Source organism: Ranitomeya variabilis, chromosome 2 (genome assembly GCF_051348905.1).
Source record: "Ranitomeya variabilis isolate aRanVar5 chromosome 2, aRanVar5.hap1, whole genome shotgun sequence".
NCBI lineage: Eukaryota > Metazoa > Chordata > Amphibia > Anura > Dendrobatidae > Ranitomeya > Ranitomeya variabilis.
This window is the reverse complement of record NC_135233.1, coordinates 201,138,680-201,161,239: the sequence shown is the minus strand read 5'-3', so window position 1 is coordinate 201,161,239 and position 22,560 is coordinate 201,138,680. Positions and strand designations below refer to the sequence as shown.

The window sequence follows — 22,560 nt, the reverse complement described above, 5'->3', positions numbered from 1 at the left end:
AAGGTCCTGGAGTGGCCTAGCCAGTCTCCAGATCTCAACCCTATAGAAAACCTTTGGAGGGAGTTGAAAGTCCGTGTTGCCAAGCGAAAAGCCAAAAACATCATTGCTCTAGAGGAGATCTGCATGGAGGAATGGGCCAACATACCAACAACAGCGTGTAGCAACCTTGTGAAGACTTACAGAAAACGTTTGACCTCTGTCATTGCCAACAAAGGATATATTACAAAGTATTGAGATGAAATTTTGTTTCTGACCAAATACTTATTTTCCACCATAATATGCAAATAAAATGATGAAAAAACAGACAATGTGATTTTCTGGATTTTTTTTTCTCAGTTTGTCTCCCATAGTTGAGGTCTACCTATGATGTAAATTACAGACGCCTCTCATCTTTTTAAGTGGTGGAACTTGCACTATTGCTGACTGACTAAATACTTTTTTGCCCCACTGTATAGTGTATGGTGTGTAGGCTCCAGTCCAAGCTACATGGGTAATATAAAAAAAATTGCGTTTGGTCTGATTTTTGTTTTGTGTCACCAGCAAGAATTGAAGTTTCTGATCAGTAAATGGAACATTCAAGAATTCTGTACCTATTGCTTTTATTATCTAATGGTTGAGGATTCAAGTGCAAGTTACAGGCACATTTTGGTAAACTTATTTCTTCCACTAAATGCTAAAAAGTATGTATACAAGCTAAGCTGTAGAAGTGGATGGCTTAAAGAATATGTCAAAGAAATCGTCATCAGAGTAGTATGGTATTAAAACGCATGAGCACAGTGTGACGCTAGTCACTACTCACGGACAAGCAGTGAGTTGAGGAAGTTAAAGTGTCTGATGTTGAAAGCTAGGAGGGTACACACCATAACAGAGGGGTGAGGCAAAGGCATAGTCAGGTCACAGTCACTGGGCAGAAAGGAGATAGCTGATCAAGACAAACGGGCAAGGCAGACTGATGGTCACAAGTAAATTCAAGGACTGCCAACAAAGATCAGAATACTAGAATTTACAGCACAGAGACGACACACACCACTTGAACTTAGTTACTTACAGCTGATAGCCTGGGAATCACTCCTAGCAGGAGACACCTGTAGCAAACCCAGCACTCACCACTCTGATAGTTCAGAACTCCAAAGCCTCAGATTGGACTGCTGCGCTGTCACGATTCTGGCAACTCAGCATGCCAGTACTCCAGATTGGATGGCTGAGTCGCCACTCACCACACTAAGTGCAGGAATTGTGATACAAAGATATTCAATAGGATCATTAGTGTTTTCTGGATGTGAGAGAGTAGCTGCCAAAGCACAACGCTGTTTGATTACTGTGTGCTTTTTACTTCACTGATGTTGCTTGCATAGTTATCTGACTTAGGATAAAACTTTTGGCATTTTATAACACCTACAATACAATACAACTACATGTATAATAATACATAATATATACTAGCATCCTGTTTAATACAAGTTATCAAGTATATACTGCGAAGTCACAGCATTGTATCTTAATAAACCAGATGGCTATTTTTAGCAAGCCAGAAAGCATAGACTTTTATCTAGACTTTTGTTTGTGTAAGCCTGTAATATTGATTTGTAAGCTGATATTTCATATAACATATTGTGCTCTTATCCTTGATGACTAGTGATGTATACTGATGTGCTAATTATGCATTGTGTAGGCCAGATAGTTTGGTGACTTCAAAAACAGAGGAGGAAAAACTATGAAAATAGATTAAATAATCAAGTAATGCTACTAGATCTAATCTTCATTTTTACCCTTTTTGTCAATACTAAATGAAGGACACTTGTTAAGTATAAAAATAGGTTACATGTCTCTGTATAGAGATAAAGAGATAAAGAAACTCTGTATAGAGACAGAGATTCAGAAAATACATCAACATGACAGCATCCAATTATATCATGACCCCATCATGAGGGACACTGATCTATAATTCTACAGGAAACAACCTAGGGTACCTCGGAACCAGTTGGAAGAATACAGATATGCTCCATTGACCATTTCTGAACCATGGATATGTTTGGAGAAAGCCAGGATTGGGACTCGCCAGTCGCCTGGCTCCATGGATGTGTTTGGAGAAGCCAGGTTGTGACCCTCGGGTCAACTGGCCTTGTACCTGAAAGGACTGTCATTTTCCTATTCTTGTTGTTGCCTCCTCTCTGTGTGCATACCACAGGTGGGGTTGTTGACTCTGGGAGCTCTGACGTTACATGTGCCATTATCCCGACTGGTCAGCGGAAGGGTGAGACTCTGTAATGTGCACCATTTTGGGTTATTTTGCTGGGACTGTTCTGCGTGTTATCTGCCTGTTTTGTGGTTCAATAAAATATTGCCACACTGTTTTACCCTCATCCTGTGTTGTCTGAGTAGCGTTATACCCACGTTAAAAGGAGCGCGGGTGTTCACCGTTACAATCCCTGTTCCATGCGGTAGTTAGTAGTTAGTGGACTGAGGCGCCTGCCAACCCCCCATATTTCCACATATACCAAAGCCAAGCAAATTGATGGAACACTTAAAATGCAAATCCAATCCAATGAGCAAGAGATTCAAATTGAAAATCTTTAATTATTGACTGCTGTTTTCCAAATCATGCCAAAAATTGAAGTAAACAATTAAAATTACAGGTGGATCCGATTTGCTTGGATTTCATCATGACAATAGTGTTCTGCAACGCCGTATATCTCATTCTTCATTTCTGCAAATGATCGAAGACTAGCTGCATGAATAGTGGCTGCTAGACAGCCTGAATACATGTGGGGATTCCCTAAAAAACAGGCAATCCCTGCATGTGTTCAGGTTGTCTAACAGACGCAAATCATGCAACTGTGGGGACGCAAACATAATCTACGAGCATGCCCAAAATACTTGGAGGACACCGAGCATGCTCCGAAATCTCAAGTAACTAGCACACTCACTCATTACTCGTGACAATTTTATCTTTGATGATCGTTTCTGAATATATTTACACACTTCTACTCCAATGGCGTTCAGCAATGTTTTGGCAAATATTTCAAATGCGGCCATCGGAATCCGAACTAAATATTGCAAAAATTTGCTCATCTTTAATGTTAGGGATCAAGGACCCGCCTCTGCATAGGCGGAATCTCGGGCCATCTCCCATTCTTCTTCTGCCACAGTGGAGCCTGCTCAGCAGAGACATCAGTCCCAGTGTCTCACTCAGTCTGACTCTGTACAAAGGTTTACTGCTGTTTTTCCAGCTCCTGCCATTGAAGCCAGTGCTGGGCAGCGGCGAGCAGACGCTTCTGGGACTAAGTCCTGCTTTTCTCGTTCTGAGCATGCCCAGAGTAAGATCTCTCAGTGGAGATCGAGGGTCACATGTTCAGATACTGCAGCTAAATCCATTGGTCCTCCAGGAAGGTCCTGAAGGTGCTCAGGCTCTGTAGCAGCCTCTCATTGGTCCTTCTAGGAAGGTCCTGTACTTGCTGCAGCTATTTAAGGCTCTCATGACCGCACGGCCATGCGCTAGTATTGAATCAGTTATGTGCATGCGCCAGTGTGGTCTTATTGTATTATGTGTGTTCAGGGACTCGGCTGAAATAAACCCCAAGAATGCCGGCACATCCGGCGAGGAGATTGTGTGCGTGGATTTAGGGCCCCGGCTGAAATAAGCCCCTAGAATACCGGCTCCTCCAGTGAGGAGATTGTATGTTTGTGTTGCCACACACTGCCATCAGCTCGGCAGTTGCTGGATACTCCTGTGAAGTCAACAGGTTTCCGTGTTTCTTAGTTGCCAAGGTCTCAGCTGCTGACTCGGGGCATCCTCAGGCGCGGGCTCAAAAGCAAAAGGGTCAGAGTGAGACCTGTGAAGTAACAGAGTTCTTCTTCTACCACCGTAAAGGGCCGCCATTTGCCAGCAGCAGGTCCTCTCCTGTACGGTGGACCCCGGGCTGTGAACGCACCAAATAATATCTCTCAATTTACTCGGTGCGTTCCGCCAGCCCTAACAGAATACTAGCGCCAGGGTCTGGCTAGTAAATGGCGGACATACAGCAGTCTTTGCGGTACATCCAGCAGCTGGAGGGTAGTTTGGCGGCTCTCGAGAGCACAACCTCAGCTGTGGATGTTACCGCAGTTGCTGTACAGGCTGCTAGCGTGGCTGCAGCAACCTTGACCACTGCCACCCCTGTTCCGACATTATCTCGCCTCCCGTTGCCAGAAAATTTTTCTGGAGATAGTAAATCTTGTAGGGGTTTCGTGAGTCAGTGCTTTATATACCTCGAGCTCCTGGCTGCACGTTTTCCCACAGAGCGGGCAAAGGTGGGATTTATTGTGTCTCTCTTGTCGGAAAGGGCGCTGGAATGGGCTATGCTGCTGTGGGAGCGTGGCGATCATGTGGTGCAGAGTGCTCCGCTGTTCCTGAGCACTCTGAAACACGTCTTTTTAGGACCTCGAGTCACCCATGACACGGTGCTCCAACTGCTGGCATTGACTCAGGGTTCGTCCTTGGTCAGCCATTTTGCTGTCCACTTCCGTATCCTAGCATCTGAACTGGAGTGGTCGGATAAAGCCCTTATCCCCATATTTTGGAGGGGGATGGCTGACCACGTGAAGGACACTCTGGCCACTAGGGAGATTCCCACCACACTGGAGGAGTTAATAGCTGTCTCCACTCGTATTGACCTCCGTTTTAACGAGCGGAGGTTAGAGCGAGCCCAGAGTAGGCAGAGGTTTCGGCTGGCTCCAACCTTTGCCAAACCTCTGGAATCTCCGATCCTGGTCCCTGAGTCACATGAGGCCATGGAAGTGTCACGAGCAGGATGTAAGTCCCGGACCACTTGTGCACTCAAGGTCTCTCATGTTTGCCAGCAGTCAGGACATCTTGCCACCAGATGTTCCCAGCGGTCGAGGAAACATCAGCGTCTAGTGGTAGTAGATGGAGGTACACTAGACACAGTGACGTTTGTCTCCAAATTGTCCTTTAAGGGGACAATTACTATAGGCTCATCCACTCACTCGGTAGAGCTCTGCATGGATTCTGGGGCGGAGGGCAATTTTATGTCATCTGCCTTCGCCCAAAGTCACGCAATACCCCTGGTAATGCTAACTCAACCAGTAACGGTACGAGTGGTGAATGGGTCGACACTGCCCTCACAGATAACACACCAGACCATCCCTTTTACTCTGTCCATGTCACCATCCCATCAGGAGATTATATCTCTGCTCGTCATTCCTGAGGGAATTGATGAGGTCCTGTTGGGGATACCTTGGCTACGGTACCACTCTCCTCATATCGAGTGGTATTCTGGGATGGGGTGAATCTTGTGGGGGTAGGTGTCAGAGGGAATGCGTTCAGGTTGCTACTACTGAGGTACCCGCAGATCTATCCTCTCTCCCCAAGCAATATTGGCTCTATGCGGACATGTTCTCCAAAAAGGCGGCGGAGACCCTTCCGCCCCACCGCCCCTATGACTGTCCTATTGATCTCTTGCCTGGTGCTGAGCCTCCCCGGGGTCGAGTCTATCCGTTATCTCTCCCGGAGATGGAGGCAATGTCTCAGTACATTCAAGAGAATCTGGCAAGAGGGTTCATCAGGAAGTCAGTGTCACCTGCAGGGGCTGGGTTCTTCTTCGTACAGAAGAACAGGGAACTTCGTCCATGCATAGATTACAGGGGTCTTAACGCCATCACCATTAAGAATAAGCATCCTCTGCCCCTGATATCGGAGCTCTTTGATAGACTTCGGGGAGCAAGTGTATTCACAAAATTAGATCTGCGGGGTGCTTACAACCTGATTCGCATCCGTGAGGGGGACGAATGGAAGATGGCTTTTAACACCAGGGATGGGCACTATGAATATCTGCTAGGGTTGAGCGAAACGGGTCGGCAATTTTCAGAAGTCGCCGACTTTTGGCAAAGTCGGGTTTCATGAAACCTGACCCGACCCCTGTGTGGGGTCGGCCATGAAGTCGGCGATCTTCTGAATCTGGAATCGGAATTCCGATACCGATTCCCGATATGTTTAAGATATCGGGAATTGGTATCGGAATTCAGATTTAAGTGTAAAATAAAGAATTAAAATAAAAAATATCGCTATACTTACCCTCTGATGCGCCCTGGTACTAAGCGGGAACCTTCCTTCCTTAGAATCAGCCTTCCAGGACCTTGTGGTGACGTCGCGGTGACGTCGCGGCTTGTGATTGGTCGCGCGGCCGCCCATGTGACCGCTCGCACGACCAATCAAAAGCCGCGACGTCACCGTGACGTCACCGAAGGTCCTGGAAGGGCTGATTCTTAGGAAGGAAGGCTGCCGGAAAGAAGCAGGGCGCGTCCGAGGGTGAGTATATACCTAATAGGAATATACTCACCCTCGGCTTCTTTCCGGCAGCCTTCCTTCCTAAGAATCAGCCCTTCCAGGACCTTCGGTGACGTCACGGTGACGTTGCGGCTTGTGATTGGTCGCGCGAGCGGTCACATGGGCGGCCGCACGACCAATCACAAGCCGCGATGTCACCGCGACATCACCGCAAGGTCCTGGAAGGCTGATTCTAAGGAAGGAAGGTTCCCGCTTAGTACCAGGGTGCATCAGATGGTAAGTATGGCGATATTTTTTATTTTAATTCTTTATTTTACACTTAAATATGGATCCCAGGGCCTGAAGGAGAGTTTCCGCTCCTTCAGACCCTGGGAACCATTGGAAACCCAATGCACTGCATTGGGTTTCGAGTTTCGGCCGACCCCGACCCCGACTTTTTTATAGGATCGGCCGATTTCACTCGACCCGACTTTTGAAAAAGTCGCGTTTCGTGAAACCCGACCCGATCCTATAAATGTAAAGGTCGCTCAACCCTAGGTGATGCCCTTCAGGCTCTGTAATGCCCCAGCCGTTTTCCAAGACTTTGTTAACGATATCTTCCGGGATATGCTCTCCACCTCGGTTGTAGTCTATCTGGATGATATTCTCATCTACTCTCCAGATATTGACTCCCACCGGAGAGATGTTGGCAGAGTCTTCGACCTCTTACGGGCAAATTCCCTCTATGCAAAATTGGAGAAGTGTATGTTTGAGCAGGAGTCTTTACCTTTCCTGGGCTATATCATCTCCGCCCAGGGACTGGCTATGGATCCTGCCAAACTACAGGCTTTGATGGACTGGCAAGAACCCCATTCTCTTAAAGCGGTGGAGCGCTTTATGGGGTTCATTAATTACTATCGCCAGTTCATTCCCCACTTCTCCACTTTGGTAGCTCCCTTGGTAGCCCTCACCAAGAAGGGAGCAAATCTCAAATTGTGGTCTGAAGAGGTCTCCAAGGCCTTCTCTTCTACTAAGTCACATTTTGCTAGCGCTCCCATCTTACATTGCCCCGATGTAGATAAGCCATTTATCATGGAGGTGGATGCCTCATCCGTTGGTGCTGGAGCAGTCCTTTTCCAAAAGGATGCTCAAGGTCGGAAGCATCCTTGCTTCTTCTTCTCCAAGACCTTCACACCGGCAGAGAGGAATTATTCCATCGGGGACAGGGAGTTGCTAGCCATGAAATTTGCTTTCTCTGAGTGGAGACATCTCTTGGAGGGGGCTTGCTTTCCCTTTCAGGTATTCAGAGACCACAAGAATTTGGTTTACTTACAGACCGCCCAGCGGCTAAATTCTCGCCAGGCCAGATGGTCCTTGTTCTTCTCTCAGTTTCATTTCACCCTCCATTTTCTTTCCGGGGAGAAGAACATTCGTGCCGATGCTCTCTCTCGCTTCGTGGTATCATCTGAGGAGGAGGAAGAGGAGCCTTGGCTTATTGTCCCTTCCGAGAGCCTGAGAACTGTGGCCCCGGTTTCACTAGAGTCTGTGCCTCTGGGCAAGACTTTTGTACCATCCAGTTTGCGTCCGGAGATTCTCTCTTGGGCTCACTCGTCTAGGGTGGGTGGACATTTCGGGAACAAAAGGACATCAGAGTTACTGGCGAGGACATATTGGTGGCCTCATATGGTCCGTGACGGCGCATACTATGTTCGGGCATGTGTCTCCTGCACCAAGAACAAGTCTCCTCGTCAATGGCCAGGTGGGTTGCTTCACCCTCTGCTGGTGGCAGATAGGCCCTGGGAGATGGTCAGGATGGATTTTGTGGTGGGCTTACCCAAGTCTCGTAGCTGCACCATTATTTGGGTGATCACCAACCATTTTTCCAAAATGGTGCACTTGGTGCCTCTTCCACGGCTACCTTCTGCACGGGCTCTGGTGGCGTTGTTTATCAAACACATATTTCGCCTACACGGTATGCCGGACAAAATTGTCAGTGACCGGGGTCCCCAGTTTTCATCTCGATTCTGGAGAGAGCTTTGTCGTCTACTCAGCATTGAGTTGAATCTCTCCTCAGCATATCATCCCGAGACGAATGGGTTGGTAGAGAGGGCCAACCAGATCCTGGTCACATATCTGTGACATTTTGTCTCTGCCAGGCAGGATGACTGGGCATCCTTGCTACCATGTGCGGAGTTTGCGCTTAACAACGCTGTAGCCGACTCCACCGGTCAAACTCCTTTCCTCCTTAATTACGGCCAGCATCCGCGGGTTCCTGTGCCTATGCCCATGTCTTCTGCTGACTCCAGGGTGGCAGACTGGGCAGTGGAGGCATGGGACATTTGGGACCGCACTCAGGATGCCATCCGGGCCACCAAGGAGAGAATGAGGTCCTCCGCCGATGCACATCGGCGCCCTGCTCCGACCTTTGCTCCTGGCGACTTAGTGTGGCTCTCCGGCCGTAACATCAGGCTGCGTGTTGAGTCCACTAAGTTTGCACCTCGCTACTTGGGTCCCTTCAAGTCCTCGAACAGGTTAACCCTGTGGTCTACCGTCTGGCCTTTCCTCCACGCCTAGGTATCACCGACACCTTTCATGTGTCCCTTCTTAAGCCCGTATACATGTCCTGGTTTTCTGAGTCCTCTGCAGGGACATCGGGTTCATCTACGGATGATTATGAGGTGAACGCTAATTTGGGGTGCAAGGTGGTACGTGGCAAAAAAATTTATTTGGTGGACTGGAAGGGTTATGGTCCTGAGGACAGGTCCTGGGAGCCTGCTGAGCACATTCAGGCTCCGCAGCTCATTGCTGCCTTCGAGCATAGCGAGGCCCAAGAAAGGGGGGCCCTAGGAGGGGGGGGTAATGTTAGGGGTCAAGTTCCCGCCTCAGCACAGGGGGAATCTCGGGTCATCTCCGCTGCGGTCTCCCATTCTTCTCCTGCTGCAGTGGAGCCTGTTCAGCAGAGACGTCAGTCCCAGCGTCTCGCTCAGTCTGACTCTGTACAAAGGGTTACTGCTGCTTTTCCAGCTCCTGCCATTGAAGCCAGTGCTGGGCAGCGGCGAGCAGACGCTTCTGGGACTAAGTCCTGCTTTTCTCGTTCTGAGCATGCCCAGAGTAAGATCTCTCAGTGGAGATCGAGGGTCACATGTTCAGATACTGCAGCTAAATCCATTGGTCCTCCAGGAAGGTCCTGAAGGTGCTCAGGCTCTGTAGCAGCCTCTCATTGGTCCTTCTAGGAAGGTCCTGTACTTGCTGCAGCTATTTAAGGCTCTCATGACCGCACGGCCATGCGCTAGTATTGAATCAGTTATGTGCATGCGCCAGTGTGGTCACATTTATGTGTGTTCAGGGAGTCAGCTGAAATAAGCCCCTAGAATGCCGGCACCTCCGTTGAGGAGATTGTGTGTGTGGATTTAGGGCCCCGGCTGAAATAAGCCCCTAGAATACCGGCTCCTCCGGTGAGGAGATTGTATGTTTGTGTTGCCACACACTGCCATCAGCTCGGCAGTTGCTGGATACTCCTGTGAAGTCAACAGGGTTCCACATTTCTTAGTTGCCAAGGTCTCAGCTGCTGACTCGGGGCGTCCTCAGGCGCGGGCTCAAAAGCCACCGAGGGTCAGAGTGAGACCTGGCACAGCGTCTCTGTGAAGTAACAGAGTTCGCTTCTACCACCATAAAGGGCCGCCATTTGCCAGCAGCAGGTCCTCTCCTGTACGGTGGACCCCGGGCTGCGAACGCACCAAATAATATCTCTCAATTTACTCGGTGCGTTCCGCCATCCCTAACATTTAATTAGCATCAGCCTTGAATCCTGACAGTTTCCGATTCTCACTTGCTTTTGAAACAAGAGGTCTTTCTCCCCTTTCCTCAGGTGGTAGCGTGTATGTAAAGGGGCCATAATACAATGTTTTTATTATTTATATTACAAAGACCAATAGTAGCCAAAACGTTGCATCACATGACTGCGAACGTGGCACTGTTGTCCTGCTTCACGGGTAAAGCAGGTTGGGTCTGATACCAAGCCTAAATACTAGAACGGCATCATGGACATTCGTTGTCTACTTTGTGCCTTCTCTCTTCTTTATATTTGACTTTATAGAGTTTATAACGGCTTCATCTGCTAGTTCTAATGAAGCTGCACTTAATATTAAGCAATAGGGTTTTGAGTTATTCTGTAATAAACATCTGTTCTCTCTAAGTGGAAGTGATTCAAGGAGAAGATCAGCATGGTATTCCGATTCCCCATAGTGGCCCTCCTGGCACCATCAGCAGGATACAGGAGCTGTTTACATCAGTACATTGCGTAAGCGCATTTCTACAACCCTTCCACTTACAGAATACAGGTGCTGTCAACTTGTTTCAATTACCTGCTGCTTGCTTCAAGTGCGTGAATCAATTATGACTACTGTATATAGAGAGAGTGATTACACTGATATACAAATTTCAATAATATATTGGGGACTTAATAGCACCAAAAAAAGGCAAGAAACAATGTCAAGGGCTAGCGGTAAAAAAAGGGTGTCCTGGGTGCAAAGCCCTTACATACCTGATTGTACATCTGTTCAACCCTCTGGGTGCACAGTGCAATAACTAGGTGCCACCTGATGGGAGATGATGCATTGACATACTGACACGCCATTGTTACTCACTTCAGATTTACTCTATCATGCATCAATAGAAATATTATTATTATTTTTTGCAATTTGTTTGATGGTTATATGCCTTCTTAATCTCGTAGAAATTTGGGATCTGCGTGTCACTTGTGCGTGGAGAAAAGGATCCTGGTTCAGTATGGTTCAAATGCCTCTTCTCCAGTTCCCTGTAACCCATCTGGTCATTGGAGCCCAAGAGAAGCTGAAGGTAAGATTAGTATAATTAATACATAATTATTGTTAATGTTTCATCATACTAATATTCAGAAAAATAACTCTGAAGAAACTACATGGGGGAGGTGGATCTTTTATTTCCTACGAGAAGTGAATGAAAACAACACTCTAAAAGTCTAGAGACAGTCACAGACTTACAATCAATTTTATCATAGCTAAATATTATGCAGTTGTTTGAGATATTAGTGAAATAGCAGCTAAACATTATACAGTTATTAGCTTACATCCAAAAGCCATGAAAAAGGCTACATCCTAGGAGCCAACCCTTCCACGTGGTTGGCCGAATGGCTGGTTTGGTCTGGTCTACATTTTCTTATGGCTTAACTGAACAATACTGTCAAGAAAGAATGCAAAAACCAATAGTACAAGCGATTTTAAGAAACTTTAGAATGTATCTTATCAGGGAAATCTTCTGTCTCCACTTATGAAACACTTCTCATTGCCTCCTGAACTTATCACCCACGCTACACAAAAAGCTCAACTTACCGTAAGTTTCGAGTGAAAAAAATGTCCCAGATGTGCTCAATCAGATTCAGGTCTGGGGTTAGGGTGGGCCAGTCCATAGCTTCAATGCCTTCATTTTGCAGGAACAGCTGACACACTCCAGCCACATGAGGTCTGTCATTGTCCTGCATTAGGAGAAACCCAGGGCCAACTGCACCAGCATATGGTCTCACAAGGGGTCTGAGTATCTCATCTCGGTACCTAATGGCAGTCAGGCTACCTCTGACGAGCACATGGAGGGCTGTGCGGTCTTCCAAAGAAATGCCACTCCACACCATTACCGACCCTCTGCCAAACCAGTCATGCTGAAGGATGTTTCAGGCAGCAGATCGCTCTCCATGACATCTCCAGACTCTGTCACGTCCGTCACATGTGCTCAGTGTGAAACTGCTTTCATCTGTGAAGAACACAGGGCCCCAGTGGCGAATTTGCCAATCCTGGTGTTCTGTGGCAAATGCCAAATGTCCTGCATGGTGTTGGGCTGTGAGCACAGCCCCCATATGTGGACATCGGGCCCTCAGACCATCCTCATGGAGTTAGTTTCTAACCGTTTGTGCAGACGCGTGCACATTTGTGACCTGCTGGAGGACACAGCAAACCTTCTTGCCACAGCTCGCATTGATGTGCCATCCTGGATGAGCTGCACTACCTGAGCCACTTGTGTGGGTTGTAGAGTCCATCTCATGCTACCACGAGTGTGACAGCACAACCAACATTCAAAAGTGACCAAAACATCAGCCAGAAAGCATTGGTACTGAGATGTGGTCTGTGGTCCCCATCTGCAGAACCACTGCTTTATTGAGGGTGTCTTGATAATTGACAATAATTTACATCTGTTGTCTATTCCATTTGCACAACAGCATGTGAAATTGATTGTCAATCAGTGTTGCTTCCTAAGTGGACAGTTTGATTTAACAGAAGTTGATTTACTTGGAGTTAGGTTCTGTTGTTTAAGCGTTCCCTTTATTTGTTAGAGCAGTGTACGTTATCTGCTCGAAAAACAACCATCATAGGTATTAATATTAATAAAGGGGGTTTCAAGGATGACTTTTTTATGCTTATGGGCTTGCTTTAGGTAAAAATGGAAAAATCATCCAACTTTGCTCAAGCCCCAGTTCTAATCCCTCAACCCTAGTCTTTTATGATTATTGTCACGATTCTGGCAATCGCTGTGTGCTAGGGACGCTGTGAGTGACAGCTCATCTGCAATATGGATAGCAGGGCTGAGTTGGGCTGTCGATACTGTGAGTGACAGCTGATCCACTCTATGGATAGCAGGGGCATGTCGGGTTGTCAGTCCTGTGAGTGACACCTCAGCCTCCGTATGGATAGCAGGGGCATGTCGGGCTGTCAGTGTGGTGAGTGACAGCTCAGTTGCCCTATGGATGACAGGGGCATCAGTGTTGTGTTTGGGTTTCCTTAAGGTGTTTTCCTTTCCAGGTAATTGCCAGCTTAGTGGTGTGCTTACTCTGTGCTCTGTATTTTGTTCTTCTGAGCTTTTGTTGCCGGACCTTGGATTTGCCTTTCGAATACCCATTTGTAAAACTCCTTTTGCCTTTGACATTTAGTTACCAGACCCCAGACTTTCCTCCTGACTATCAGTTTGTCGTATTCCTCTGTCTTTGCCGTTCCATCCTGGCTTTTAACTTGGACCTTTCAACCACTCTACCTCATGGCTAGTCCATGACTAGTGTCACAACAATAACGTGGAGTCAGGTTTGCAACACCTTTTACCACTGTAGCCTAATCGCTGAGCTTAGTGGTGATGCCATGGTAGGCGGCATGAGGCCATGAGCCTAGTGATTGGCTGCATTGGTCACGTGATCAGTATTCATGACTTCACCACTACAGGCTATCATTAAAGACTGGGGGCAGTGGAGCTGGAGCAGCAATGGGTGATTAATGCTGATTTCTTTAAAACATTAAATCCTTGCAAACCTTTTTAATTTAAACAGCTATAAATGTTACTACGGAGGACTGGATGATACCCTGCAGCACTCGAGCTTCACCTGTAGACCCGTTTGCATGCTGTATATTGTGGATTGCTTCTGTAAGACTTATAATACATTTTTAAGTATGACACTTAAATGTTCCTTTAAATCATTTCCATCTCTTGGTCTGATTAATGATAGTCACCCCTATAGTCAGTTTTCCTTATGTACCAGCTTTTGTACAGACCTGACAACTCACTTACTGTAAAATAAAATGTTTAAATCTGCTTCTCTTTTCATCTATGAATAAAGGCTGCCATAAATTGCATTGCACGAACAGCATGCTGCTAACAGAAATACGACTTCTCTGTATTGTTTCCCACTTAGCCATTGCGTATGCATAACAGTACCATACATAGTCTTTATACTACTGTTTAAAAGTGGCAGAGTGACAGCACCATACATGATTAACCTAATAATGCAACAATGGCAAAGAAATACTCCTTTACAGGACCTTTAAAATTGTGCTCAATTTCTTTAACCATAGAGTGCTCAAGAAATACTGATATATCATGCATAAATATCATTTCTTAAAAGAACCACCATGTAGTGCCCATGAAATGTGTCATGCAGTTTGTCCACTATGCTCACCGGTAATGACAGTTCCCAGTCTCTTCTTGGTACTATTTGGTGAATTTTAAGCTAAAACCCAAGTGTGCAACTTTGTACTATAAATGGCCATCTGGATAGAATTTTTTTGAAATGCAAAAAGAAAAGATCTTCTCCCTTCTTTTGCATTCCTTTGCACAAGATCATGTTGGGGGCTGCACATATACCTACCATTAATAATATGAAGCAGGGGCTGGAAGCAGCTGTTAGCAGTGGCAGTGCCGCAGAGGCACAGGAGGTCAATCACAATGAATCTTCTTCATGCTCCGCACACACTGGCACTAATATCAATTTGAAAGCTAACCTATGGCACAACGTGCATAGGCTGTGTGTGACAAAATTGTCTTTGTGACTTTGATTGACATTTCAGTCGTCCAGTCTGATGCATGGGCGTGCAGAGCTGACAGTGTTTTGCTTGACAGCTCGGCCATCCAATCTGAGACTTGGAGGTGCTGGGCTGCCTTCAAGTGTTCCCTGTCCCAGCTGATTGCCCAGCTACTTTGCTGTGCTGTCAGTCCCAGACCTCTGCCAAATGTTTATTGTGCTCTGTGTAGTTTGTCCCTCTTTGTCTTATGTTCTTCTTGTGAATCTTTTTGCTGCCTGACATTGGACCTCATTCTGACCATCTGTTTTGACTGCTCCATTTGCTCTGATTTGCTTTCCTCATGGTATTCTGACCTTGGACCATTACCTGTCAACACTTTCGTCTCTTCCCTCTGTTTATGATGAAACCTCCTGGCTTTTGTCCCCGGACCCCTTGACTACTCTCGCTCTCGGCTTGTCCACGAGAAGTGACTCAACATCATATGATCATTATAGAGCTTGTTTTCAGACAGAGTACATTGAACCTAAATATAGGAACATAGTATAGTGGCTAATGTGCTAGGCTTGGTTTACACTAGCAAATAGTGACCGTTAAATGACTGGCCGGCTACATATTTGCCAAAAAGCTGACTTTTACCATAATAGCCTGTTTAGATAGGTTAAAGACTCTTCGGACGCTTGTAGGCTGAACATCAATAGATTGTTCTGTGCGGGTAAACCATTATTGTTCTCGGCAGCACAAGTCTTGTTTACACAGGATAATGTACTGCCAAGAACGATTATTTTGAAGCAAGCTTAACATTTCATCTGACAAATGAGTGTTTTGCGTCATGCTTGTTTTACTCGAATATTGGGTGATCTTCAGCCTGTTTACGCTGCCCGATTATTCCCGGGGATGCTCGTTTCCCAATAATTGGTCAGTGTAAATGTAACCTTCATCTGAAAGAAAACTGAGCTTACAAACAAATGGCAATTAGTGGGGAAAAATTGCTAAAAAATATATATATTTGTTTTCTCCAGCACTGTAATTCATAAGTGAAATTTGTTTAGTTTAGAGAACAGTGAAGTTGTGAATGAATTAGACACATAAATATTCTGCACATCATACTATACAGAAAAATTCCTTTAGTCAGCTTTTTGATAGCTTGGTTTCCACAAAAAAATAATCCAAAAGTCTGTTTTAATCTGAAATTATACACTGATCTGGAATTTTCCAGATTCAAAGAATGAAACCCAAGTGGCCAAACGTCAGGCAGAAAATCTCATGGGTTGATTGATGTCAATAATTTGAAAAATAATCTGGCAAATGATGGATTACTGGAATGTTCTGTGTGTTTTACAGTTAGAGCTGATGACATTGTTGCCAAGGTTAGAGATGTGTATTCTCAGTTCCTGGAATAAATACAGTATGGAAGTGAATATGATATCATGTTAGATCTGTAGTCTATGGGGGGGGAGACGCATTGTATTGACTCAGACATCGGTGTTTATTGCATTGAACGTATTCTGTATGTCAGAGTTTAACTGGTCTGATGGCAAAGTCACAAGCCTTTGGTTAAAATACGCATTTTATGTCCTATGTAAAAGCCTCCATGCCACAGCACAATGTTATCTTTAGCCTTCTCAGACGTATTGATCCATTTTATTACTCCATTGGCTGAAATCCATAAAGCAGTTCCTTGGAATTCCAAGACTCTTGTTAACAATAACTAAAGAATTTTCAGAAACAATAATATTTTGATCAAAGAAAAAGCAGCGCCCGTCATCATGCGTATGACCTAAACACACAGACCTCCCCGTAATGAGATGGGCACAGTTCCAATTACGCTTAATAAACACTGTATTTTGTTGTAGATTCTTATCTTTAGTCATAGACTCCTTGAAATTTTCCAGATTTCATATTGAGATATCACGCACTTTTAGCCAGCACTGTTTACAGATCCTCTTTTCTACCCAATGCTCCATTGTAACCTTCTAAGTTCAAGTTATTAGGAACATTTTTCTTAAAGGGATTGTCCAGGTCTACAACACAGATACTTAAAGTTGGAGGGGATCGACTCGGAGGACCCAGTCAAGCAACCACGACTATGATCACTGGCCGCTGGACAGGAGCCTTGAGAACCACCTCCCACCTGATGCGGCTCTTCTATTGATTGGCCATACTGGTTCAACATCTCATGTGCGTCACACCGGAACGATGACATCACACCAGGCCGGCTAATCAAAAGAAGAGACATGGATACAATAAAGTAGGAGTCAGTTCTCTGGGCTCCCATCCTGCAACCACAGATTTCTGACATGGTCTAATCACACTAATTCTACTGATGACCCACCCTTGGGTTATCATTATCAGATTGATGGAGGTCTGATATCTGGTACCCCTACCAATCAGATGTACAATATGAAAGGAGCAGAAACACCGCATCTCCATTCATAGTGTAGAGCACTTTTTTAAGGACCACACCTCAGCAGCTCCAATGGACATGAATTGGAGCTGAGCTGCTGTGCTTGATAATGGTCCCTACACAGTGTACAGAACTGTGCTGTGCATGTTCCATAGCCTGTGTACTTTTGGTGACCGCGGGACCTGCTAACACCAGTGATCAGATATTAATGAGTAATTTCAAGGGCATGGCATCAGTATCGTAATTCAGGCCAACTCCTGTATTGATAGGATATGCCATCACCTAATGATTACTGGGTGTCTATCTTCTGGACACCTCACCAATCTTGAGAATAAAGGGGTCAGGCCTATTTTTTAACTGTAGGTGTGTTCCCATCCATTCAGTAGAGTACAAAAGTGCAGCTACACACATTTCTTCTTCTGTAGGACTGTTCCCTGCTTTCCTCTGTAGTGTGACTCCACTGAAGTGAATTGGGAAGACTGCAGTTTCCTGAACAGCCCGGTGTCCAAGAGTGCTGATGTACAGGCAAAAACTGTAAATCAGTGTTGTAGCCTCTTTATTTTCAGGATTAGTGGGGTCCCAGAAGTTTGAATCCCAGTGGCCATTAACTACAGGCATAAACTTAGCGATTTTCTATCTGATACTGAAATAGGGCTGATGCATACGACCACATTAGCATGCCATACAATCTCTTAGTATTGCATTGCTGCAAGAGGGCACCCTTAAAGGTATATGGGGTCCCATTCTAGCTGGAAACCTTACTTTTTGGCAGGGAATCTATTTATAACAGACTCACTGCACAACACATGATGGATGAACTAAAGTTTATCCACTAGAGATTAGATAAAACCACATGTTTGGGCACCTTGACACTAACAGACCCCAGGACCTTAGCTGATTGCAGTAGGTCCTAGAAGAATCTATGCAAAAAGTGTTAACTAGGAATTCCTACAGTACAGATGAGATGTCTCAAACAAGACATTAATGTTTTTGAGTAACTTGAATCATAACCTTTATCATAAGTAAAAACAAAAGCCCTAAAGATTACCTGTTTTTTATGAATGGGGTGTTGCTCACGGGATAATGTTGGCGAACAGCCTCAGAGAATCCTGTGAGCAACACCTCTTTGGGAAAGCCTTAAAAATGAGCACTAAATATGAAGGCCAAAATCACGGGGTTACAAAAAATAAGACAAAATCCTCCCGCAATACTCAGGGTTGCAGCAGGATTAAAATAAGAGCAAGACGTCAACTTTTGACCCAGTTAAAGAACCTCTTTAAATGGTGCGGAAAACTTAGAGCTCATTCATTTTTTTGCGTATGAGCGTTATCCATATTTTTGCACAGTGGTTGGTGTAAGATCACGGAGACATGACCAATGTTGATCCAAGTGTTGGGTCAAACTCAGCAATGAAAGTCTATGGGTCCATGAAAAAATAGGACCACATTCGAAGGTGCAGAAACTTTAGTTTTGTCATCAAAGACAAACTCATGAAACTCGAACCAAACTTTGATGACACTCTTTTGAAAATATGATGAAACTCCCATCGTTTTTCTCATACGCACATCTGTATGAGCCCTTATCCAGGGCTGACATTGCCTCTTGGATGACCGCAGCCTTGGTGAAGATAGGGTGTGTGAAGAGACTATAGTTATTTTTTCTCAGGATTCCCGTTATGTTGAAAACATGGAAAAAGCCAATGGACAAGGTTTGTGTAACTAGTCATTTTTAAAACATTTTCTAGCCATTTGTGAGTCGGATTATGTGGAATAATGCAGTGAATCTTTGGTTTTCTTAATAATCACAGCTTTTAGAGCTCCTGACTTGATCCTGAGCTACTTTTTAGATAAAGACCCTAGAAACTGGCAGTAGCCACCATTACACCATATTGTTGGCACCTATTCATTCATGAGTGATCCAGTTATTGGGCCACCTAAATGGACCACCTGGAGTCACACACCATGCATGTATTTATAACATTAAGCTTTCTTAAGGCTTTCTTGGCCCAGTAATTTTGCTCATGATTCCTGTTAAATGAAGCAGGTGTTTCAGACTTCCTGACCTACTGTGTAAGCACTTGACACCTTTTATATACGGAGATCATGGAAAGGTCCCAGAAAATGGTAGCACTGGATGTTGGAGAATTCTTCAAGAAGTCATGTGTAATTTGTATATAGTGGAAATAGTATTTTTCTGGTATTTTACACATTTGGGGCCCAATTCATCATTGATTTTGCCTTTTTTTTTTGGTGTGAATACCTCCTAATTAGTTACTTTTTAATGTTCGAAATTCACCAAACAATTAGCATTTTTATTAAGCTGTCTTTTGTAATTGAGTTAGTATTTTCAGTTTTATGTCAATGTAGTGTCCTTGCTTTGATGCAGGCTCACATGCCGAGCCCGCATCTTTTCTGGCAGGAAATGGCTGACTTAATCAACCATCATTTGCCTCCAACAGCTCCACCCGTGGCTGTTAACCAGTTAAATCCCTCAGCCTATCTCTGACAGTGGCATTTAACAAGAGCTGGTGGGGGGGTGCATCATTCCAAGTGACCATCAGCGTGTCCGTAATGTGATCATGAGGCACCAATAATAATAATAATAATAATCTTTATTTATATGGGTTATAATGACAGTGGTCTGGTGATGACTCCAGCACCTGATATTACGATACCCCTGTGAAAGCCAGCTTTTAACACGTTCATAGGAGATTGTGATTTTCTATATACACAGCAGTGATGCAGCCCTGCAATGTAAGCCACAAATGATCAGACGATTGCAGCTTCAAGTCCTCTAAGGGGACTATTAAATAGAGTCTAAAAAAATGTTAAAAAGTTTTTTTTTTTTTTTAAAAATATCAAAAAAATATAAAAACACAAATGTTCAAATCACCCCATTTTTGCTCTATTAAAAATAAAACAAAGACAATTAAAAATACACACGCTTGGTATCGCTTCCAAAATTACGGTGTTTTTGCCCCTGTAACATTGCAATAAAATGCAATAAGAGGCTATCAAAACATCCTATCTACCCCAAAATACTATCAGTAAAAAGTCAACTCAAGGTAAAAAAATAAGACCTTACCCAGCCTCAGATCATGAAAAATTAGAATGTTACAAGTCTTGTAAAATGTCGACAAAAGCAATTTTTTTTTCAGCAAATTTCTCAAAAAAAGTCACCTCTCAAATGACAAAAAAAAGGTGTTAGTGGTTGCACTATTCATATCTCTTTTGTGAATTCGGTGTAACAGTACATAGTTTTCAATACCGTCTAGTGACAAAGTTGCACATGGATGCAGAAACTTCTGGAAAATGGCCTGAAGTTTAAACTGTTTAAATATTACAAAGAGATAATCCTCCTCCTCTAATCCAGAGCCTGCTTTCTTTTGCCCTCTACCTTGGCATCAATGATGGGATTATTCATCTAAAATTTCCTGGGGCTTCTTAAAGTCCTCTCTTGGATGTCCAGAATAATGACAGGTGTCCCACACATAATTTTCCATTGTTTTTTCGTCATGGGCCACGGATGCTGAAATACACCACTTTTGCTTTGTGTTGTACCCTATTGTCACAATCAGCTGCAGCCGCTGATGCGGCCCAGCCCAATAGATGACCCCAAGCCGACCGATCTCAGAAGTCATGGGGCGTGCGTCCCCCGGGGACACAATACGGACACTTTATACAACAGAGGGGGACTCGGGCCTACCCAAACTAGGGGAAGGCAGAGACCGGGGTTCTGTGGCAGCTGAGCATGTGGACAAGGAAAGAGACATGTAGGACTTGATTACACCGCACAACTTCAGGTATAGAGAAATATAAAGTTTACTAAAGTAAAGTCACACAGTACTTAAACAAAAGATGACGATGTCAGGCTCCCGATTCCACATCTCCAGAAGGGTACCACCCAGTGGACCCCAAGGCACCAACGGATCACCGAGGCACACATAGGCGGGACATCAGGACACAGGCAGGACATCAGAGTACATGAGGACATAAGGATGCAGGGAAGACATCAGGATACAGACAGGACATCAGGACATCTGGACACAGGAAGGACCTCAGGACATCAGGACACAGGCAGGGCATCAGGACACAGGAATACCGGATAGACATCTGGGACACTGGCATGGCAGCCCAGGTCATCAGCTGGGACACTAGCATGGCAGCCCAGGTCATCAGTTACCTCAGGCTCCAAGCTCCAGGCAGCGGTCATCAGGTTCCAAACTGCGGTCGTCAGGCTCCGGGCATCGGACCTAGGAAGGAACTTAAGCGTGATGGTGCAAGCACCGTCGTACTGGACATGGGCCAGATGGGGTGAACATCGCATGGCAGTCAGAGCACAGAGTAGTACATGCTCGGCAGAAACACCGGTTACAAGAGACTCAAAGTCACTGGGTGTGAGGCTCCAGATGCAGAGGGATTCCAGGAACATAATCACAGCAGACAGTTCAGACAGGTTCAGGTACAGGACAGGTACAGGATCAAGGATTCGGGCCTGGATATACCGCCTCCAGGACAAGCACCAGAACAGGACAAAACAGGAATCAAGGCAAGGACTTTAGTACCAAAACATAGACAGGAGAGGTGCAGGAACACAAAACACACATAGCAAATTTCAGGAGCTTTGTGAGTAGCTCAGGCCCTGCCCATAGGGCAGGGCAACTTTATATAGAAGTTGCCCCTCAGCAATTGGCTGGGAACAGCATTTCAAGTACACACCCTAACACTGACAAAAGCAGGGGAGGTGTGGTCGCGCACTTCCTAAGCACAAACAGAAACCATTATAGCACAATCAGTGCAGGAACTGAGGCTCAGGGCACCAGGATGTGAATGCACGCACTGATACACGTGGAAAGTCATGCACCAGCTGCAAATGACCTCACAACCCGTGGACAGCTTCCACAGCGGCAACCAGGGACCGCACATGCAGATGGTCATGCAGCAGGGCAAAGACCTAACCACCCATGTACGGCTGCGCAGCAGAGCAGGGAACTGAGAAGGCTCCATACAGGTAACAGCCAACAGTATCGCAGCTCAAATTAGGGGGAAAGGAGTAAAGGGTTAAAGCAAAGACATGCATTGTCACGCCGAAAGCCAGATACAGACAGAACGGCGTGACACCTATATTCTACTTTTTTCTAGAAAAGGAAACTTGGGGCAAGCAAAACAGTGCTGCATTTCAACAAATCACATGTACGTAGGCCATAGGCCACACTCTTACACAACCCTCCTGCTCTCCATACTGTGGTCTTAGACTCTTCTTGCATTTCTCTGATAAAATTAAAGCTGAGTTTAATTGGTTGCTATGGGCAACAGAGACATTATTATTATAAGACCGTTCTGATGAAAGAGGCCCGATAAGTGTTGTTCTGTACAAATCACAGGGAGGAGCCTGGTTTTGTGGCCCACCTTATGTGATTATGATTTATTTTCCCATATGACATTGTGAGTCAAAAGTTACTCAAACTCTGGCTGGCGAATTTATTTTAGACTACTTTCAGAAAAGACAAATTCATCATTTTTTGACACAAACTCTTGTTTTTCAAGACGCTTTGTCCATCTGTCTACAAGCTTTCGACA

The 22,560-nt window shown here is 45.1% G+C and overlaps 1 protein-coding gene across 2 annotated transcripts in view; it reads left to right on the top strand.

Moving 5' to 3' along the window:
• Window positions 1-22,560, top strand: part of PAPPA (pappalysin 1) — a 421,200-nt gene that overhangs the window by 166,935 nt on the left and 231,705 nt on the right. For both annotated transcript variants that reach the window (XM_077283454.1, XM_077283453.1), the window contains exon 6: window positions 11,001-11,122. In XM_077283454.1, the coding sequence (XP_077139569.1) occupies window positions 11,001-11,122 (122 nt within the window). The remainder of the gene's footprint in view (window positions 1-11,000; window positions 11,123-22,560) is intronic.